The sequence below is a fragment of the Anolis carolinensis genome, unplaced genomic scaffold (genome assembly GCF_035594765.1).
Source record: "Anolis carolinensis isolate JA03-04 unplaced genomic scaffold, rAnoCar3.1.pri scaffold_9, whole genome shotgun sequence".
Lineage (NCBI taxonomy): Eukaryota > Metazoa > Chordata > Lepidosauria > Squamata > Dactyloidae > Anolis > Anolis carolinensis.
In genome coordinates, this window is record NW_026943820.1 from 26,175,048 (window position 1) to 26,192,054 (window position 17,007).

General features: G+C 35.8%; 1 protein-coding gene across 1 annotated transcript; it reads right to left on the minus strand.

The window, feature by feature from the left end:
• Window positions 1–568: 568 nt before the first annotated feature.
• hsdl1 (hydroxysteroid dehydrogenase like 1) lies at window positions 569–16,943 on the minus strand. Its single transcript, XM_062961590.1, has 5 exons — window positions 16,783–16,943; window positions 9,694–9,927; window positions 7,387–7,832; window positions 5,397–5,624; window positions 569–1,188 (listed from the first exon to the last, which is right to left on the minus strand). The coding sequence occupies exons 2-5, from the start codon at window positions 9,911–9,913 to the stop codon at window positions 1,105–1,107; spliced, it is 978 nt and encodes a 325-aa protein (XP_062817660.1). The 5' UTR covers window positions 9,914–9,927; window positions 16,783–16,943; the 3' UTR covers window positions 569–1,104.
• Window positions 16,944–17,007: the final 64 nt, after the last annotated feature.

Genomic DNA, 17,007 nt, shown 5'->3' on the forward strand with positions numbered 1-17,007 from the left:
CTTTTTCTGTCAAATTTGTTGTATAACATGATGTTTTGGTTCTTAATTTGTAAAATCATAACCTAATTTGATGTTTAATAGGCTTTTCCTTAATGCCTCCTTATTATCCAACATATTCGCTTATCCAACATTCTGCTGGCCCGTTTATGTTGGATAAGTGAGACTCTACTGTATTAATAATAATAATAATAATAATAATAGAGTAAAATGTAATAGTAGCAACAATAATAGAGAAAAATAATAAATGTAATAATACCAATAATAATAAGAGAAAAATCATAAATGTGCCATATATTCTCGAGTATAAGCTGACTCAAATATAAGCCCACCAGGACCCTCACCCAAGTATAAGCCGAGGGGGGCTTTTTCAGTCTTAAAAAAAGGGCTGAAAAACTTTAATTTTTTTGGTATCTATTTTTATTTCTGAAATTTACTGCTCTTGGCTTATACTTGAGTCAATGATTTCCCAGTTTTTTTGTGGTAAAATTATGCCTCGTCTTATATTTGTGTCCGCTTATACTCAAGTATATACAGTAATATTAAAATATAAAAAAAACCACTCAACCTGGAAATTAAACTAGTATTTATTAAAGACCATACAGCTTGTATTTAAATAGTATATATATATACTTATACCTTCTGTCATCAAAGAAGACTAAAGTATTTTATTGAAAACGCAGCACACCATTTTGATAGAAGATATATCATTATGATAGGAACAGGAAGATAACATTAATATCTTTCCCATTCTTATCAGTTGCTTAAGAACCCCGTTCGGCTTTCTTAATACCGCCCCATTCTCCATGCGTTGCTAAGTTAAAAGCATCAAAACCAGAATCACCGGTTGCTTTATCAAAAAATCTGACCTTCCTACAAAGTAAGTCAGTTACCAAAACAGGTTTTTTCCTTCTACATTGCTCTAAGATTCTCTAATAAACAAAAACAGAGAATGACATCTGAATCTTTGGTCATGGAATTGTGTTCCAGCAGAGGAAGAGAAAAGATACCCAAAGCCATGGGGTTATTGTAGGAATCGACCAAACTTAAGTTGCGAGATGTTATCATGTCTCTCCAGATAATCGTTCGGAATGCTTTTCCCACAACTCAATGTCTCCTCTTCTCAGAAAGATGAATAATCTTAATCCCCCAAAACCAGAGCCATTCCGGTAGGTAACGTCCAAACATAAGCTGGAAAGCAAGATATAGAACAAAAATTAGGTTTACTCACACAAGCATTCCATTTTTTAATTGAAGTATTTTAACATCTCTTGCAGAAAACAGTGAGGAAAGCAACATATTTTCCCAGTCATCGGCAATGTTTTAAATAAAGAAATAATAATACAGTAGAGTCTCACTTATCCAACGTAAACGGGCTGGCTGAACGTTGGATAAGCGAATATGTTGGATAATAAGGAGAGATTAAGGAAAAGCCCATGAAACATCAAGTTAGGTTATGATTTTACAAATTAAGCACCAAAACATCATGTTATACAACAAATTTGACAGAAAAAGTAGTTCAATACGCAGTAATGCTATGTAGTAATTACTGTATTTATGAATTTAGTACCAAAATATCATGATATATTGAAAACATTGACTACAAAAATGCGTTGGATAATCCAGAATGTTGGATAAGTGAGTGTTGGATAAGTGAGACTCTACTGTAATAATAATCTATATATATAAAAGAGTAGTGAAATTTCGGCCTAGGACAAAACAACAAAACTACACATCCTAGAAACACTAAACTTGGCAGCACAGCCCCTCATCCATGCCTCTACGTTCATACAATAAACAGCTCCAGCTACTCCAGAAAACGGCCAGGCTTTGAGACTGCAAGGCTATTCACTGCTATTCCACCTGGCTAACAAAGGATTTCCGTAAGCCACAGCAACGCGTGGCCGGGCAAAACTAGTAATAATAATAATAGTATACAGCTTTTTTCTCTTAAAGTGACTCAAAATGGTGAACCATGGTGAGAACAATACAATATACAGTAGAGTCTCACTTATCCAAGCCTCGCTTATCCAAGCTTCTGGATTGTCCAAGCCATTTTTGTAGTCAATGTTTTCAATATATCGTGATATTTTGGTGCTGAATTCGTAAATACAGTAATTACAACATAGCATGACTGCGTCTTGAACTACTTTTTCTGTCAAATTCGTTGTATAACATGATGCTTTGGTGCTTAATTTGTAAAATCATACCTAATAGGCTTTTCCTTTATCCCTCCTTATTATCCAAGATATTCACTTATCCAAGCTTCTGCCGGCCCGTTTAGCTTGGATAAGTGAGACTCTACTGTATTTGAACATCTCTTCCAAAAAAAACAGTGAGGAAAGCAACATATTTTCCCAGTCACCGGCAATATTTTAAATAAAGAAATAATAATAATAATATTAAAAATTTCTCTTAAAGTGACTCAAAATGGTGAACCATGGTGAGAACTATAAAACAAACAATTTAAACTCTAAAGACTGTACGAATTAAATTTTCAATTTCAGCAATGACTATAGAATCAGATTTCGGGCTGTGGCGCAGGCTGGTGAGCAGCCTGCTGCAATAAATCACTCTGACCATGAGGTCATGAGTTCGAGGCCAGCCCATGGCGGGGTGAGCATCCATCAATTAAAAAATAAAAAATAGCCCCTGCTTGTTGCTGACCTAGCAACCCGAAAGATAGTTGCATCTATCAAGTAGGAAATAACGTACCACTTATAAAGTGGGGAGGCAAATTTAACTAATTTACGACGTCGGAATGAGGAAGTGCCGTCACAGTGGATGATGAAGCAGCTGCTCCCCCGTGGCCAGAATCGAACATCCCCTCAGGAGAAGGTTAAATTGCCTCTGCCCTCAGCTTATACTGGAGTCAATGATTTCCCAGTTTTTTTGTGGTAAAATTAGATGCCTCGGCTTATATTCGAGTATATACGGTACTCTCCACTTGCTTCACAGCCAACAGAACCTCTGGAGATGCCATTAGGCACAGATGCAGGTGAAATGTCAGGACAGAATGCTGCTGGAACATGCCCATACAACCCGAAAAACTCAGTCACCCAATGGAAGAATGGATTCAAATTGCAAGAAAAGAGATTTCACTTAAATATTAGGAAGAAATTCCTAATTATAAGAGCTGTTTGTCAGTAGAATATGCTGCTTGACTAGTGGGATCTCCTTCTCTACAGGTCTGGATGGCCATCTGCCAGGAGTGCTTTGACTGTGTTTCCCTGCATGGCAGAAGCTTTTGTGGCCATCTCTGAATCCACCTCTAGGTTTCTATATGTGTATAGCAATTGCTATGGGATATATTTCAAAAGAAGATAAAAGCAAACCACCTCTGAGTATTCCTGACCTTAAGAAACCCCTATGCAGTGCATGGGATGGCCATAAATATAAACATAAAGTTATTATTATATTATTATTATAAATCAAATAGGCAACCTGAAGGCATAAGCTAAATCAGACACAAATGTGCACATACATTGCTACATTAAAATGCAGCAGAGGATGCTAGCATGGGCGGGTATGTCATCAGAGATCTTGTTACATACCGTACTTACATACATGTAAATACCCACGTTGTGCAAGTTATCACTTGGCAATATCAAATAGGTGTTTAGCACCTTATTATCTATGTGAAATACATGCAATACAATGTGTATAATTGCAACTGATATGCTGATGAAGATGCTATGTGTTGTTGTTATTGCATGCTTCAAGTAGTTTCTGGAACTACAACCCTACTGCAACCATCCAAGTAAAGAAATAATAATAATAATAATAATAATAATAATAATAATAATAATAATAATAATGTGTTGTTGAAGGCTTTTATGGCTGGAATCACAGGGTTGTTGTGTTTTCCGGGCTGTATGGACATGTTCCAGAAGCATTCTCTCCTGAAGTTTCACCCACATCTACGGCAGGCATCCTCAGAGGTTGTGAGGTATATTGGAAACTAAGCAAGGAAGGTTTATGTATCTGTGGAAGGTCCAAGGTGGGAGAAGGAACTCTTGTCTATTGGAGGCCAGTGTGAATGTAGTAATTAATCACCTTGATTAGCATTAATGGCCTTGTCAGATTCATGTCCTGGCTTCTTCCTGCCTGGGAGAATCTTTAATTTTTCCAGTATACCTCACAACCTCTGAGGATGCCTGCCATAGATGTGGGCGAAACGTCAGGAGAGAATACAGCCCGGAAAACACACAACAACTCAATAATAATAATAATAATAATAATAATAATAATAATAATAATAATAATAATAATAATAGAGAAAAGGCCTGATCCTTGCAGCACCAGGAGCAAGCCATCAGAACAAATGCAATTAAGGCCAAGATTGAAAAATCAGCTGATGACCCAAAATGCAGACTGTGCAAGGAAACCGACGAAACCATTGATCATATCCTCAGCTGCTGTAAGAAAATTGCACAGACAGATTACAAACAGAGGCACAACTACGTGGCCCAAATGATTCATTGGAACTTATGCCTCAAGTACCACCTCCCAGCAGCAAAGAACTGGTGGGATCACAAACCTGCAAAAGTATTGGAAAATGAGCAGGCAAAGATACTGTGGGACTTCCGAATCCAGACTGACAAAGTTCTGGAACACAACACACCAGACATCACAGTTGTGGAAAAGAAAAAGGGTTGGATCATTGATGTTGCTATTCCAGGCGACAGTCGCATTGATGAAAAACAACAGGAAAAACTCAGCCGCTATCAGGACCTCAAGATTGAACTTCAAAGACTTTGGCAGAAACCAGTGCAGGTGGTCCCGGTGGTGATGGGCACACTGGGTGCCGTGCCAAAAGATCTCAGCCGGCATTTGGAAACAATAGACATTGACAAAATTACGATCTGCCAACTGCAAAAGGCCACCCTGCTGGGATCTGCGCGCATCATCCAAAAATACATCACACAGTCCTAGACACTTGGGAAGTGTTCGACTTGTGATTTGTGATACGAAATCCAGCATATCTATCTTGTTTGCTTGTGTCATAATAATATAATATAATATAATAATAATAATAATATTGTCCGACGGGTGATCCAATATAACAGCCAGCAGAGTGTCTGCTGTGGACTCATCTTGTTGTGTTTCAAATAATAATAATAATCATCATCATCATCATTTTTAATAACCCGTCTCCATCTCCCCAAAGGGACTCGGAGTGGTTTATATGGGGACCGAGCCCAAGAATCAGCAAATAAAAACAAAACACAATAAGAGCTTATATAGTTAAAACAATAAAAACATTCATAAAATGCATGAATAAACACTGATATATTTTAGAACATTCATTGTTAATTCTATGCATTATATTATATCAGCCACAGCAGGCTGATATAAGAGAAAATGTATCCAAAGGAGAACGGAATACATCATCTTACCATAATTGTATGTGGCCAGTATCCAGTGGTCCTTTTGGCTACTCCCAGGGTGGTGATGGCCTGGTGCGCATACTCCTCCGCAGAAGGCACGAAAAGGCTCTCTTTGGTGAACAGGCTGACGTGTTTTATCATTTTGGTGAAGATGAAGCCGGGAATCAAGCTCTGAACAAAGATGCCCTTGGGAGCATATTCATAATAAAGCGCTCGGCTGAAATGGTCCAGATAAGCCTATCAAGAGGAAAGACGGACAGTTCAGCCTCTCTGAGACAAACATTGATCATTGCAACTCGCTTAGGGATTCATCTACACCAGGGGTCCCCAAACTAATATTATAATGTAATGCAATATAATACTAATAATAATACAATATAACAATATTAATTATATATATATATAAAACATGTAGTATTATTAATAATATTACAGTATAGTACAATATTGTGCTATGCTAATGATATAATATATTGTGTGTACATATAAATTGTAAGCCACTCTGAGTCCCCTTCGGGTAAGAGACTGCGGGGTATAAATGTAGTAAATAAAGAAAGTTGGCCATGTTGGGTCTGTTGTCAACTGGGTTCAGTGCTCTCTGAAAGGGAGTGAATGATTGTAAACAAACTATAAATTTATAAATGTGAAGATAAATTCTGCCCAAACCCCACCAGTATTCAAATTTGGTTATATAAGTCATACTTGTCAAGTTTGGTCCATATCTATCATCATTTGGGTTCAAAGTGGTCTCTGGATATAGGTAAACCAGAACTCCCATAAATCAATTCACCATACAGACACATTTTTTTTATCAAAGTTCAGTTCTAGATAGGATGTAGTTCTCTGTGTATTGAGTACAAAGAGTATCATTCTTAATCAATAGCCCATAGTTGTTGTGAATCAGCAGCAGTTCCAGAGTGAAGTTGAGGAAGGTGATTTTGGATTACAGATGCAGGTGTCAGATGATGGGATTCAAGATCAGTTTCAGGATGATGCTGTGGGGAATTTTGAGATTCAAACACAGGCTGGTTCAGAAGTGCAGCCTGTTGATGAGCTCCAGAAGCGGCCTGTCACAGATGAGAACCAAGGAAACATTCCCATGGGAAATAATGAGCTTGATCTGTCTCAGGCTCAGGTTCAGGTGCAAGATAATGGTAATGAGTTTGGCCTTGATGGCCAGGGCGAGTCTGAAGGTATGTCACTCTCTCGGTCTGATCGTTTACAATGGAAAGGAGTGCCACGGCAAAGTCTTAGATTAGCTGGGAAAGGGAGGCCAGTGAGGGGGAAAAGAATGCATTTTGGGGTTGCTTTTAAAACAGTGTGTTGAAGGGCAAATCTTTGTCAAAGCAAATTCACGCTTCATCAGGGTGGATAGTCTATGGCTTCATGCTACTTCTGCTTTGGATATACTCTTGTTTGTGAATCCTTGTAACTTTTGGATTTGTGTATCTTTGGGAATGGACTATTGCTTCTTGTCTATGGCTTATTGGATTTACTGACTCTATTTTGCAACTACTTTTGGAACTATATTTCTGTCTGCTTTGATACTATATATATTCTGCTTTTGCTTAATAAAATTACAAAAGACTATCTACTGTGTGCTGCCTGGTGTCTACAGCAAGGTGAACTAGTCTGAGGTGCGACAATAGTCTTTAGGTATAGTTGTACTCATTGAAGTCCATAAGCCATACTTCTCTACTGAAGTCCTAACAGCAACATGCATCCACCTCCACTGAGGTGTAAAGAAGACCCTGCATTCAAAATGGAGTCCTGAGTCTAAATATGCTCAGTACAATCACATGTCTATAACCCTCATACCAAAGATTTACAGTCAAACTGGCAAATCAACATACAAATAAAATACAGGTTAGCAAATATATACAATAGGAAATAAATAAAAGGGGAAAGGAAAGAAAAAAAGGAGACCTGCTAAGAAAATGTATGGAAAATTAAATCCGCAAAAGTGAAACCGACAAACATGGATATGATGGCGGCTCACCTTGGAGGCCGAGTAGGCTGTCATTTCTGGGGAGGGGTGGATGCAGCTCATCGAAGACACGTTCACAATGGCGCCCTTCTTGCGCTCCACCATCCCTGGCAGCACGAGGTGCACCATCATGTTTGCCGCCGCAATGTTCACGTTGATCAAGTCCCAAATATGCTGTTCGGTCAAATTGGTGAAGCCGTCCAAGTGGTCGTAGAAAACCCCAGCGTTATTCACCAGGATGCCGATCTCTTTGCCCGCCAAGGCTTTCGCCACTGACGGGTAAACCTCGCGGCCAGCACTGAAGTCCGCCACCACGATCGCCGTCTCGATCCGGTGGGACTCGGCCAACTCTTTGGCTACCGCTTCCAGCTTCTCCCGGTTTCGGCTGATTAAGATGACATTCACCCCACAGCTTGCCAACTCGTTTGCATAGGCTTTGCCAACACCCGAAGTGCAACCTGAAATAAACCAAGACAGCAACAGAGAAACTCAATGGACGCATCAGGGAGCGGTGGAATCGGCATCTTTCAGGAGGCCTTGGAATGTGTTTTCTTGTATAGTCAAATTTATTTATCGATTTATTTACAGTATTTATCTTCTATATATATAAAAGAGTAATGAAATTTCAGCCTAGGACAAAACAACAAAACTACACATCCCAGAAACACTAAACATGGCAGCACAACCCCCATGACTAACTCAACCTATTGGAGGGATTTGTGGGGACTGACACACCATGATAATAATAATAATAACTTTATTTTTATAGCCCGCTCCCATCTCGCCAGAGCGGATTCAGGGCGGCTCACATGGGGACAAGCCCAGTTTCAACATACAATAAAATACAGCATAATTAAACCAATGAAAAAGAAGTAAAATAGTATAAACATACAAACCAGCATAAAACATCAACATCAAAACATTAGAACATTAGAGTCTGAACATAATATACAAACTGTAAGATAAAATTCAGCAGACTCTACAAGAAGGAATTAAGGATCTCATTACAGAGTTCAATCAATAAGAGTGGAGTGTGATAAAGTGTAGTAGTTGTGGCAACTAATAACTAATAATGATGGGAGTTGTAGTTTACCCTACCGCCAGAGAGCATACTAAACCCCACCAATGATGCATCCAGAACAAACTTGCCCAACGTAACAAACTTTAAGTACTGGTGGAGTTTCACGGGGTTAACCTGGCATGATGTGAATTGTAGTTCACCCAAACCTTATGCATTTTGTACAATTTAAAAAATGTGTATGTATGTGTGTGTGTATACATACATATACATCTATCTATATATATAAAAGAGTGATGACATCAGGGAAGCGGACAAAACAACAAAACTACAGACCCCCCAACCTCAAAATTTGACAACACAACCCATCATTCACGGCTCTAGGTTGATACAACAAAAAGGAAAAGAAAAATAAAGTCCTAATTACAGGGAGAGAATAATAGTTTTTATCCAATTGCTGCCAGTTTGAAGGCTAAGCTCCACCCACTTGGTCTCCTAGCAACCAACTCAGCCCAGGGACAGGCACAGTTAGGTCTCACTTAGGCCTCTTCCACAGATTATCAGATTTTAACTGGATTATATGGCAGTGTAGACTCAAGGCCCTTCCACACAGCTATATAACCCATTTAGAATCTTATATTCTCTGCTTTGAACTGGATTATCTTGACTCCACACTGCCATGTAATCCACTTCAGTGTGCATACTAAACATAAAGACAACCATACAACAGATATTCAATACCACCACTACCTCAACAATTTCTCATCAACACCACCAGACAATGCCACAGCAACGCGTGGCCGGGCACAGCTAGTATACATACCCTGTTTCCCTGAAAATAAGACAGTGTCTTATATTAATCTTTGCTCCCAAAGATGTGCTAGGTCTTATTTTCAGGGGATGTCTTATTTTTCCATGAAGAAGAGTTCACATTTATTGTTGAACAAAAATTGAGCATTTATTGTATACTGTACAGTAGTTGTCATCACAAACCAGCATAACCAGACAAACTGTGAGTTCTATCAAGAATTTCTGGTTAATACCATTATTTCCATGTACAACAATGTACATTTATCAATCCAATGCTTTGGTGTTCGTTCCGTGGGCATGCTTCCAACAAAAACTTTGCTAGGTCTTATTTTCAGGGGAGGCCTTATATTTAGCAATTCAGCAAAACCTCTACTAGGTCTTATTTTCTGGGGATGTCTTATTTTCAGGGAAACAGGGTATATATATATACATATACATACATACATAGATAGAAATATAGCTTTGGATAGCCTAGGAAAGGGATCTCTCACCTGTGACGATGGCCCATTTCCCGTACAGCTTGACCAAATCGGCTTTTCCGACCAGCCTGGGAATGAAATGCACCCGGATCAAGGTGTAAGTGTTGCCAAGGACAATGAGGCAGGTCTTGGCTATATAAAATGCCCCAACAAGAGCCAAGGTCTCTATGTAGGAGCTGCAGGAGCGTCCGATCTCCCGGAGCAGGAGGGGGAAGCTGTCCACCGCAGCCATGGCAATCGGGTCCTCTGGAAGAGAGAAAGCACAAGCAGCAAAATATAAAACGTTCCAACTACTGCAATTCAGTAGGCACAGTCCCAATTCATCCTCTGCTGCAAACCGTAGGTGCATCTACATTGAAAAATTACCATGGTTTGGCTTATCCATTTTCCTTATTATATTAACTTTTGCCATCTTGACTCCCCTTTGATGCTTCTTCATCCATGTATGTTTTCATTTGTGAAATGTTCCATCCGTCAACTAGACATTCCTAACGCAACCAGGACTCCACAGACAACATTTATCACCTTTTCCACTCAATATGAAAGAAAACGAATCACAGAGTAGGAAGGGACCCTCAAAGGCCTTCCAGACCAATCCCTTTCTAACATACAGGAAAACATAATAATAATAATAATAATAATAATAATAATAATAATAATAATAATAATAATAATAATAAAGGCCACCCTACTGGGATCTGCACGCATCATCCGAAAATACATCACACAGTCCTAAACGCTTGGGAAGTGTTCGACTTGGGATTTTGTGATACGAAATCCAGCATGTCTGTCTTGTTTGCTGTGTCATAATAAAATAATAATAATAATAATAATAATAATAATAATAATAATAATAATAATAATAAATCACGCAGTCCTAGACACTTGGGAAGTGTTCGACTTGTGATTTTGTGATACGAAATCCAGCATGTCTATCTTGTTTGCTGTGTCATAATAAAATAAAATAATAATAATAATAATAAATCACGCAGTCCTAGACACTTGGGAAGTGTTCGACTTGTGATTCTGTGATACGAAATCCAGCATGTCTATTTTGTTTGCTGTGTCATAATAAAATAAAATAATAATAATAATAATAATAATAATAATAATAAATCACGCAGTCCTAAACGCTTGGGAAGTGTTCGACTTGTGATTTTGTGATACAAAAACCAGCATATCTATCTTGTTTGCTATGTCATAATAAAATAAAATAATAATAATAATAATAATAATAATAATAATAATAATAATATATCACACAGTCCTAGACACTTGGGAAGTGTTCGACTTGTGATTTTGTGATACAAAAACCAGCATATCTATCTTGTTTGCTGTGTCATAATAAAATAATAATAATAATAATAATAATAATAATAATAATAATAATAAATCACGCAGTCCTAAACGCTTGGGAAGTATTTGATTTGTGATTTTGTGATATGAAATCCAGCATGTCTATCTTGTTTGCTGTGTCATACAATAAAATAGTAATAATAATAATAAACTTTATTTATATCTTCCGAAGGACTTGGGGCAGCTTACACTGGACAAGACCAAAACAGTACAGTAAAGTCTCACTTATCCAAGCCTCGCTTATTCAAGTTTCTGGATTATCCAACGCATTTTTGTAGTCAATGTTTTCAATATATCATGATATTTTGGTGCTAAATTCATAAATACAGTAATTACAACATAACATTACTGAGTAATGAACTACTTTTTCTGTCAAATTTGTTGTATAACATGATGTTTTGGGGCTTAATTTGTAAAATCATAACCTAATTTGATGTTTAATAGGCTTTTCTTTAATCCCTCCTTATTATCCAAGATATTCGCTTATCCAAGCTTTTGCTGGCCCGTTTAGCTTGGATAAGTGAGACTCTACTGTATTACATCAATAAAAACAGTAACACAATAAAATCACAATATAATAACACATCTTACAAAAGTTAAAATAACTTAAAACATGGACAGTACAAACATACAATCAAATCCCTCCCAACAGATGGCCATTCAGCCTCCCTTTGAAGACCTCCAGAAAAGGAGACTTCAGCGGACCCCCAAGCAGCGAAGTATTATTATTATTATTATTATTATTATTATTATTATTATTATTATTTTATTTCTTACCCGCCTTTCCTTGTGGCTCTAAGTGGGTTACAGAATAATATATTCCACTGTCGGGATTCACGCTCGGCACTCGGCACTCAAGCCTTTCACGCCAAAAAACTATTTTGTTTACTGCTATGCCTTCTCTTATTATATATAATAAGCACCTACAGCTTCCCAAACACACCCATATATATGTGTGTGGTTGGGTGTGTATTTATGGTGTGTATGTGTGTATCTATCTATCTATCTTTCTATATAATAAAAGTGTATGTATGTATGTATTATGTGTGTGACAATGTTTGCGGCACATTTCCAAAGCCAACTGTGGTTTCCTCCGATGCTGGATCTGGACCAAACTTGGCACACAGAACCCCCATGATTAATAGTAAATATCAGAGGGGTTTGGTGGGAATTGACTTTGATTTAGGGGAGTTGTAGTTCACCTACATCCAGAGTGCACTGTGAACCCAAACAACAATAGATCTAGACCAAACTTGCAACACATACCCAATATGTTCAAGTTTGAATACTTGGTGGAGTTTGGAGGGGAATTAACCTTGACATTTGGGAGTTGTAGTTGCAAGGATTTATCGTTCTCCCACAATCAAAGAGCACTCCCTGGCTTCAGGTAGGATTTGGCTAAGATTTGGCTAAGATTTCAAACTGAGTGTGGGCTTGGCTCCTGTGGTCAAAGTCTAACTGTTGTGTGTCTGTTGTGTTGAAAGAGAGCCAGGTACTTAAGTTGATTGACAGTAGGCATTGTCCCCTGTTAATTGAGTTTCTGGGAAAGCTTTATTTGCCAGAGGCTGATCGCAGAAGGGCAGTTGGTTCTCGCAGAAGCAGAGGCAGCAGGAGGACATTTTTGCTCCCTGGCTTCATATAGGATTTGGCTAAGATTTGGCTAAGATTTCAAACTGAGTGTGGGCTTGGCTCCTGTGGTCAAAGTCTAACTGTTGTGTTGAAAGACAGCCAGGTACTTAAGTTGATTGACAGCAGGCATTGTCCCCTGTTAATTGAGTTTCTGGGATGGCCTGTGAGGTCTCTTCCAACTCTACTATTCTATGATTCTATGATTCTGATTCTATGATTCTGAACATCACCAACAATGGAATTGGACCAGACACGGCACACAGAACCCCTATGACTAACTGAACATACTAGATGGGTTGGAAGGGAAAAGGCTGACCTTGATTTATGGGAGTTGTAGTTCACCTACATCCAGAGCACACTGAACCCAAACGAGGATGGATATGGACCATACACGCAAGCATACCTGATATGCTCAAATTTAAATATTGGTGGGCTTTATGAGGAATTGGCCTGGACATTTTGGAGTTGTAGCTATTGGGATTTATAGTTCACCTGCAATCAGTAAGCACTCTGAAGTCCACCAATGATGGACCTAGAACTAACTTGGCACACTGAGTCCCATGACCAGTAAAAAATACTTGAGGTCTTTGGGGAAAAATTACCTTGATTTTGCAGAGTTGTAGTTCACCTACATCCAGAGAGCACTGTTAACCAAAATGACAATGGATCTGGACCAAACTTGCCACTCATGTCCGATATGTTCAAATTTGAATACTAGCGAGAGGGGGAGGGGGATTGAACTTGATTTTGGAGGTTGTAGTTCACCTGCACTAAAGGATTGTGACCCCTACCAATGATGGACCATAATCAAACTTGGCACATGGAATCACCATGATCAACTGAACATACTGGAGGGAAATTGACCTTGATTTATGGGAGTTGTAGTTCACCTGCACTCAAGCACTGTGACCCCTACCAATGATAGACCATAATCAAACTTGGCACATGGAATCACCATGATCAACTGAACATACTGGAGGGAAATTGACCTTGATTTGTGGGAGTTGTAGTTCATCTACATCCAAAGAAACTGTGATCCCCACCAACAATAACCTGGAAAACACATAACATCATTGACCAACTGAACCTACTGCAGGGGTTTGAAGAAAATTGACTCACCATGGTGGGAGTTGTAGTTCACCCTGCCGCCAGTGAACATACTGAACTCCACCGAATGCGCACCTGGAGCAAACTTGACACAAATGCCCAACATGACCAACTTTAAGTACTGATTGAGTCTGAGAGGGTTAATATGGCATGATGTGAGTTGTAGTTCACCCACAACCTTATAAATTTTCCTAATAGGACCATATATATACACACGTATATTTCAAATAACCTGGACATTACCAGGTACCCAAGTAAGTATGTATGTATATATTACACCAGTGATGGCCAACCTATGACACGTGTGTCACCACTGACACACCTAGCCATTTTTGCTGACACGCTGCCGTATGCAGATTGATTGGATGACTATGTCTTTTGTGGCCAAATTTGGTGTGATTTGGTCCAGTGGTTTTGTTTACTCCATGGGAATTATGCACATTACATTCATATATATATATATATATATATATATATATATATATATAAATTCTATTATAATTCTATTATTATTGTAGTATATTATTATATTATGACTATTATATTATTATATTATTCATTATTCATGACTACATTGAAACTACAATAGAGAGAAATCAGCGTGGAAACTGCAAGAGGTACCATAGATTGTTGTACATGGAAATAATAATAGTAAATACAATTATATATTACAATTATATATTTTTGTTATTTAAACTTTATATATTGTGAAATTATGGTTTTTTTCTCGAAGTGACACACCACCCAAGTCATGCTAGGGTTTTTGGTGAATTTTGACACACCAAGTGCAAAAGGTTGCCCATCATTGTATTACACAGACACACACACACAAATATGTACACTTTCAGCAGCTTATAATTCAAGAGGAAAGGGGCCATGTATTTTTCAAAAAAATATACCATATGTCCCATTCGCAGGATTACAATAGCAGAAAGGCGTTCAGAAATTACAACAGAAACTTTATGTAAGGTTTGCAACTCAGTGCTTGCACAAGACAATAAGTGCGCTGCTCTCCCAGATACACTATTATAGGATCAGTTTAAGAGGTAATTTATAACTCTCGTGAAACCATAATTATAGTTTATCCTTCAATATAAAGATATTTCAATTAGCCGTCAAATAATCCCTGCAGCTACGGTTAGCAGTTAAAGGCTGTATTCATTTTGTATGCATGCGTACCTATTATTTACCGGTATATAATATAAATTATGTATGATAGTCTATGTAATACAATATCTATCTTTTAATATACAATATAATAATATAATATATAGTATTTATATATTATATTCACTATAGATATATGAATGGCAATATGAATATGCAATATTATATAATATATTTATATATGATAGTCTCTATAGAATACGATATCTATCTTATAATATAAAATATAATAATGTAAAATACAATATCTATCTTTTAATACACAATATAATAATATAATATATAGTATTTATATATTATATTCACTATAGATATATGAATGGCAATATGAATATGCAATATTATATAATATTTATATATATATGATAGTCTCTATAGAATACGATATCTATCTTATAATATAAAATATAATAATGTAAAATACAGTATCTATCTTTTAATACACAATATAATAATATAATATATAGTATTTATATATTATATTCACTATAGATATATGAATGGCAATATGAATATGCAATATTATATAATATATTTATATATGATAGTCTCTATAGAATACGATATCTATCTTATAATATAAAATATAATAATGTAAAATACAATATCTATCTTTTAATACACAATATAATAATATAATATATAGTATTTATATATTATATTCACTATAGATATATGAATGGCAATATGAATATGCAATATTATATAATATATTTATATATGATAGTCTCTATAGAATACGATATCTATCTTATAATATAAAATATAATAATGTAAAATACAATATCTATCTTTTAATACACAATATAATAATATAATATATAGTATTTATATATTATATTCACTATAGATATATGAATGGCAATATGAATATGCAATATTATATAATATATTTATATATGATAGTCTCTATAGAATACGATATCCATCTTATAATATAAAATATAATAATGTAAAATACAATATCTATCTTTTAATATACAATATAATGTAATATATAGTATTTATATATTATATTCACTATAGATATATGAATGGCAATATGAATATGCAATATTATATAATATATTTATATATGATAGTCTCTATAGAATACGATATCCATCTTATAATATAAAATATAATAATGTAAAATACAATATCTATCTTTTAATATACAATATAATGTAATATATAGTATTTATATATTATATTCACTATAGATATATGAATGGCAATATGAATATGCAATATTATATAATATATTTATATATTATAGTCTCTATAGAATACAATATCCATCTTATAATATAAAATATAATAATGTAAAATACAGTATCTATCTTTTAATATACAATATAATGTAATATATAGTATTTATATATTATATTCACTATAGATATATGAATGGCAATATGAATATGCAATATTATATAATATATTTATAAATGATAGTCTCTATAGAATACGATATCTATCTTATAATATAAAATATAATAATGTAAAATACAATATCTATCTTTTAATACACAATATAATAATATAATATATAGTATTTATATGTTATATTTACTATAGATATATGAATGACAATATGAATACGCATTATATATATATATATATGATAGTCTATGTAATGCAATATATATCTTATAATATAAAATATAATAATGTAATATATAGTCTTTATTTATAATAATTACCATAGATATATACATATAAAATGAATATGCAATATTAAATAATAATATAAATAATATATATACAGTACATAGGAATGAAATGGAGGAGGGGAAATGCTCATTTTTCTAAAAAGTTAGCAAATCATTCCCATTTTGCATTTCTTTTTTTGCATTTATTTACCTTTTAAGCAGGTAGCTTTTGCATCAGTTGCAAACTCCAAAGATATCTGATGTTTGCCCCTATTTCTGCTTTGCAAACTCTTTCCCTGCCATTGCTTAAGCCTGGAAGGAAACACTTCTCCATTCTGCAACCTTAACCTCCTTGCTAGGAGGAAGAAAGGAAAACATGGAAAGTGGAATTCTCAAACTCCCTACAAAGCGAATGGACACGGACGGTCCAATCCGT